A 6,381-nucleotide genomic window follows, 5' to 3' on the forward strand; every position below is an offset into this window, starting at 1 on the left:
GGCAGCACCGCTCCCCTGTGATGTGCCCAAGGGGCCACGGGTGCTGCCTGCATGGGAGGGGATTGGGTGCTTGGCTGCCAGGGCCATCGGGGGCCGCCGGCAGGGAGGCAGGGCCCCATCCCCGTGCCCAGGCTGGGGGCCCCGTCCCTGCAGGCACCGGCTCCCCCCGGGCATTCCCACGGATTGGGGCTGGGAGCCGCGCGGGCTGATGGTGCCCGGTGCCCCGCAGACGGAGCAGAGCCACGTGGAGGAGGTGCGGCTGCGGCCGGTGGTGTCCGGGGCCAGGAGGCGGCTGCCGGTGGCGGAGGGTGTCGTGGAGGTGCGCTACAAGGACGGCTGGGCGCAGATCTGCGACGAGGGCTGGGACAGCAACAACAGCCGCGTCGTCTGYGGCATGATGGGCTTCCCCGCCGAGAGGAAGGTGAACAGGAACTTCTACAAGTGAGTCGGGCAGGCCGGCGAGCGGGGCCGGGCACCGGGCAGGGCCGCGGACGGACGCAGCGGCCAGGCGCCTCTGCGGCACTCAGCGCCCCCGGCCCCCGGCGGGGCGCTTGCCTGGGCGCTCGCCAGACGAGCTGGTGATCCGCACTGCTGCTGGTGTCCCGGCCGCCCGCGTGCACAGGCTGCGCCCAGGGGCCCGGCGGTGCTCCCGTAGCCACCCGCGTTCCCGCGGCGCTCTGGAGAGCACGGGGTCCCAGCCACAGCGACGACTGGCAGCGCTGCGCCCGCGGTGCGGCAGCGCTGCGTGTGCCCGGAGCTGTGTGTGTCCGGCGCTGCGTGTGCCCGGTGCCACACGTGCCTGGYGCTGYGTGTGCCCGGTGCCACACGTGCCTGGTGGTGCACGTGCCCAGCAATGCACGTGCGGTGCATAACCGGCACTGCACATGTCCACCGATGCGTGTGCCCGGTGCTACACGAGCCTGGTGCTGCGCGTGCCTGACGGTGCGCGTGTCTGGCACTGTGTGTGCCCGGCGCTGTGTGTTCTCAGCGAGGTGTGTGCCTGGCAGCGCACGTGCCCAGTGATGCATGTCCCCGGTGGTGTGCGTGCCCAGTGCTGAGCGTGCCCGGCAGTGCGTGCGCCCGGCAGTGCACATGCCCAGCGCCGTGCGTGCCCAGCGATGAGTGTGCCCAGCCCCGTGTGTGCCTGGCGCTGTGTGTGCCCGGTGCCATGCGTGCCCAGTGCCATGCGTGCCCAGCACCGTGTGTGCCTGGTACTGTGCGTGCCCGGCGCCATGTGTGCGCAGTGGTGCACGTGCCCTGCAGCGTGTGTGCCTGGCGCTGTGCGTGCCTGGTGCCGTGCGTGCCCAGCGCCGTGCGTGCCCAGCACCGTGTGTGCCTGGTACTGTGCGTGCCCGGCGCCATGTGTGCGCAGTGGTGCACGTGCCCTGCAGTGTGCGTGCCCGGTGCTGTGCGTGCCCGGTGCCGTGCGTGCCCAGTGCCGTGCGTGCCCAGCGCCGTGTGTGCCCGGTGCCGTGCGTGCCCGGCAGCACGCGTGCCCAGCGCCGCGCGTGCCCTGACTGTCCAGCCACGGTGTCGCTCCCACAGGAGGTTCAAGCGCGCAGCCAGGATGAAGGGCCGGCGCCCGGGGCCAGGCGGCAGGTAAGGGGCCAGGCGCCCCGTCTGCTGCGCCCTCTGCGGAGCTGGGCCGTCCGGCCCCAGCCGGGCTCTGCCCTGGCGCCGGAGCCAGGCGCGAGCGGATCCCGCCGGGGCAGCGCTGCGGCCCCGGCCGTGCCAGGCTGTGCCTCATGCTTGCTGCTTCAGGGCCTGGTGCAGCAGGGTCTGCAGGGGGCACAGACCCTCTCCCGGCTGCGCCGGCGGGGTGCAGGGCACCGGGCAGAGGCGGCCCGGCGCAGGGGCTGGCCAGGCTGCAACGTGGAGCCATCTCTGCCGGGGACGGGGTGGGCGGGCTGCAGAAACGGCTGCTTTGGGGGGACGGTCGCGGTGGGGAAGCTGCAGTGGCCGTGTGCCCCACTGCTCCCAGCAGCGGGGGCTGGCGCAAGTTGGAGCAGGGCTGGCGGCACCCAGCGCCGGGGCGACGGGCACGGCAGGGCTGGCCGTGCCTGGATGCGGCATCCTCCTGGGACCCCCTGCGCCCGCCTGCTCGCGCTCTCTGCTGATCCTGAGGGATGGGTCGGCTGCCCAGTCCCTCCCACTGCTGGATCGGGCCGGGGGTGCCARGACCCAGGCTGCTGCCTGCGCCCGTCGTCCCTGGGCAGCGGCAGGGTGCYGCTCGCTTGAGCCCGCTGCCGCTCCAAGGACCCACTCTGCTCTCAGCAGACGCCTCCGCCTGGCCCCACGGCCGGTGCCCGGTCCCAAAGGTGCCCTGTGCTCCAGCCCCCTCCRTGCTGGTGCCCCCAGCTTGTGGCACCAACGGGTGTCCCTGATGGCTCCTGCCGTGCCAGCGCTGCCGATGCCTGTCGAGCCTGGGGGCTCACGATACCCCGCCCCGGGGTCCCGCTCGCTGCCGCTTGCTCTAGTTGCTGCAGTTGTGTTGGCGCTCTGGCCCCTTTTCCGCCGGCGGGGATTCCCGTGCCAAGCCCCCTCCAGAGCAGGCACTCTCTCCTGAGAGTTGGGGCGCGTCTCCTTGGGCCAGCCTCCCCCTGGCTGCGTCTGCAGTTGTCCACGGGGCCATGGGCTGACCCAGGCCGGAGGGGACCTCTGAGGCCTCCAGTCCGACCTCCTGCTCAGCGCAGCGTCGGCTCTGGGGGCAGAGCCGGCTCACGGCTTTATCCCCTCAGTTCTTGGAAAATCCCCGAGGATGGAGCCCTCTTGGCCCCTGCTCCACTGCCGAGCCACCCTCACGGGGCCACTTTTCATTGCGTCTCGTCTGAGCTCCTTGCTTCGGTTCACGCCTGCAGTCTCTCGTGCCCCTGCCCCTGCCCGGGGCGGCTGCTGCTGGGTCTCCTCTCCGGGCTGAGCCGGCCCCGCTCCCTCCGCCCCCCCTCCAGCCCTGACCGGCTGCGGGGCTCGCTGCGGGGCTCTGTTGCTCTCTTGTGGGGGGGGGACCAAAAGTGGGTGCAGCATCCGGATGTGACCCCCGAGTGCTAGCGAGTGTCCTCCAGCCGTTTGCTTGTACCCCGAGTGCGGCCGAGGTCCCCGGCAGCCCTTTGCCACGTCCCGGTCTCACAGAGCAGTGCAGGCAGATGTGACCCRCTGCAGGGCGACAGGGCCGGCTGCCTGAAGGTGTTTTGCCTTGTCCCTGGCTTGTGGCTGGTGCCAGTCCCTGCCCCAGTTTGGGGCTCTCAGCCCTTTTCTTGCTGTTGCTGGGACCTCACCCCTGCCCAGCATCATCCTCCCTGCTATGCCAGGCGAAGCCCTGGTGCGTCGGGGCCGTTCCTGCGTCACCGGTGTGCCGGGGCCGGACAGCCTTCTGCTCCGCTGCCCTGCCCAGCAGCTCCCTGTCCTGGCAGCCACATCCGTGCAAGCAGGTCCCGCGGCCCGGCGCCTCGCACCCCGCTSTGCACAGCTTCCCAGGGCGCCTCCCTGGCTCCCGCAGCCTGGTGGCACTGGCACAGCGCCCGTCACGCTTGCCAGGCACTTGGGGCCACGTTTGCGGGGTGTCCTGCTCCACGGGGAGTGTGGCCCCGGCCATGCCTGGTGTCTGGATGAGGGCGTGGGCATGTGGCACTTGCATCAGGACAGCAACAGATCAAATCGTTGCCCCCATATTTGATCTGCTGCGTGACAAGGCAGCAAGGGACATTGCTGCATCCAGCACGGGTTTCCTGGTGCGGTGCTGGAAACTGCATCATTGCTGCGAAAGGTGGTTGCGTCAAGTGGCCAGGCAGCAGATGATGGCAGAGGTGCCCGCGTGTGGCACAAGGCACCTGCATGAGGCTCCYGGCATGGCCAACGTGTCCAGCTCTGTTTTTCAGGGGAAGCCAGGGCCAGGCCGTGCTTCTCATGCCCTGCACCGCGGCTGCTGCGGCTGCAGCTGGGGGGTGGCAGCCCGAGGGCCCCGGGCTCTTCGATTGCTGTTTTCTGTTTTCCAGGCTGGCCTCCAAATCTCGCCCCAAACACAAGCACAGAGAGGATGTAGGGTCCAAGAAGAGGTAAATGGCTCCARTGGAGAGCCCGAGCGCCAGGAGCAGGGCTCGGCATTGCTGGAGCTGCCTGTCCCATGCTGCCGGGGGCACGGGGCAGGACCCGGCAAGGGCAGGTGCCCCACGGGCACGGCGCAGCGCAGGGGCGACGGCGCGAGGCAGGACAGCGAGTGCAGCAGGCAGGGCGGCCGCCAGGCACCTCCGCTCCCAGCTACCCTGCCAGCCCCTCTCAGGGGTCTGCTCTCTCCTTGCAGGCTGTTCGCGGAGCGGCAGCAGCTCAACTACCGCCTGCACTCGGTGTCGTGCACGGGCACGGAGGTGCACCTCTCGATGTGCGCCTTCGAGTTCTACCGGGGCAATACCTCGGCGGCCTGCACGGCCGGCATGCCCGCCGTCGTCAGCTGCCTGCCCGGGCCCCTCTTCGCCACCGGCAGCGCCCACAAGAAGAAGCAGCGGCAGCAGCAGCAGGGCCAGGTGAGCGCTGCGAGAAGCCGTGGCCGCCTGCGTGCGCTGCTCTGGGGTGCCCCGCTGAGCTTGGCGGGGCTTGGGAGTGGGGCGTTCTGGGTCCCTGCGTGGTGGAAGCAGCAGGTGGGGACCGTCACTGTCCCTGTGCATCCCTGGAGGCATGGTCAGCGTCATCCGTGCTGCACTGCGCCATGCCACATGGTGCCACGCCGTGCTGGGCTGCACCACGCCGTGCTGGGCTGCACCACGCAATGCTGTGTTACACTGTGACATGCTGGGCTGCACCAGGCCGTGCTGTGCTGCACCAGGCCGTGCTGGGCTTCACTATCCAATGCTGTACTGTGCTGCAGCTTGTTGTGCTGGGCTGCACCATGCTTTACTGGGCTGCACTGTGCTGTGCTGTAACATGCTGTGCTGGGCTGCAGCATCTCGTGCTGGGCTGCACCGTGCTTTGTTGGGCTGCAGCATGTCGTGCTGGGCTGCAGCATGTTGTGCTGGGCTGCACCATGCTTTACCGGGCTGCACTGTGCCATGCTATGCTGCACCATGCCGTGCTGTGCTGCGCCATGCCGTGCTGCGCCATGCCGTGCTGTGCTGCGCCATGCCATGCCATGCCGTGCTGCGCCATGCCGTGCTGTGCTGCGCCATGCTCTGCTGCGCTGCATTGTGCTGGGCTGGGCTGCAGCAAGCAGTGCTGTATCACCATGCTGTGCCATGCCATGCCCTGCCTGACCCACTTTCCCCAGCAGCCACGGATTCGGCTGAAGGGTGGCGCGAAGGTCGGGGAGGGTCGCATCGAGGTGCTCAAGAGCAGCGAGTGGGGCACGATTTGCGATGACCGCTGGAACCTGCTGTCAGCCAGCGTGGTGTGCCGCGAGCTGGGCTTCGGCAGTGCCAAGGAGGCGCTCACCGGAGCGCGCATGGGCCAAGGTGAGGCGTCCTGGCGCGCAGGGGCTGGGCATTGCCCTGGCTGGGGCTGTGGGCCAGGCGCAGGGCCCTGCTGCGCTGGGGGAGCACGGCCGGGCCTGGCTGGTGGTGGCACGTGGCGTGCCGGGGGCGCGGTGCTCGCCTGAAGTGTCCCCATGCAGGCAGCTGCAGCAGGCACGGCTGCGCCAGGCTCCCGGGGCACCGCAGGGAGCGAGGGGGCCTTGGGGGCGGCAGGAGGGCTGCAGCCGCCCCGCGCCCCTGCCCCCGGAGCCACAGCCCTCCCTCCGCAGGGACGGGGCCCATCCACATGAGCGAGGTGCAGTGCTCGGGCACCGAGCAGTCCCTCTGGAGCTGCCCCTTCAAGAACATCACGGAGGAGGACTGCAAGCACTCAGAGGAYGCGGCCGTTCGCTGCAACATCCCCTACATGGGCTACGAGAACCTGGTGGGCACCGCTGCGGGGGTCCCGGCGTGGCGGGCAGCTGCAGCCACGTCCCTGGCAGCGGCCGGGCTGGGGAGGACCCGCGGCAGGGGGTCCCCTCTGCTGCACCCCATCGCACTCCACATGCTCCCTGGATTTGGGGAAGGGCTGCCCGGGGGGCCACTGTCCTCAGCTGCCCTGTGAGGGTGGGGGCCACCGGCTCYGGGTGTCCGTGTGTGTGGGGTGCCATGGGGCAGCGGCAGCCACCTGCTCTGCTCTGCCTGTGCCAAAGCATCAGAAAAAAAATCCCCATGGGCCAACCAAGAGAGATTTTTTTTTTAGCTGACGATGAAATGAGGAAGCCTGGAGCAGCAGCGCTGTCTGCCCTGGCCCCGCATTTCATCCCCGCCRGCGCACTTAACCCGCCCCGCCTGCCCCTGCTGAACGCGCCGCTTCCCCACCGGGACAGCGAGCGCCCGCGCCGCTCGCAGCACGCCGGGAGCTGCCGCCGGCCTCCTCGCGTCC

At 70.1% G+C, this 6,381-nt stretch overlaps 1 protein-coding gene across 1 annotated transcript in view; it reads left to right on the forward strand.

The window, feature by feature from the left end:
• LOXL3 (lysyl oxidase like 3) overlaps positions 1 to 6,381 on the forward strand; it is a 14,201-nt gene that overhangs the window by 2,392 nt on the left and 5,428 nt on the right. Inside the window, 6 exon segments of the mRNA XM_085317290.1 lie at positions 230 to 441; positions 3,993 to 4,052; positions 4,298 to 4,517; positions 5,258 to 5,438; positions 5,726 to 5,897; positions 5,899 to 6,127. Coding sequence (XP_085173416.1) covers positions 230 to 441; positions 3,993 to 4,052; positions 4,298 to 4,517; positions 5,258 to 5,438; positions 5,726 to 5,897; positions 5,899 to 6,127 — 1,074 coding nt within the window.

Source organism: Rhea americana, unplaced genomic scaffold (assembly GCF_003343005.1).
Source record: "Rhea americana isolate MKP2758 unplaced genomic scaffold, rheAme1 scaffold_495, whole genome shotgun sequence".
Lineage (NCBI taxonomy): Eukaryota > Metazoa > Chordata > Aves > Rheiformes > Rheidae > Rhea > Rhea americana.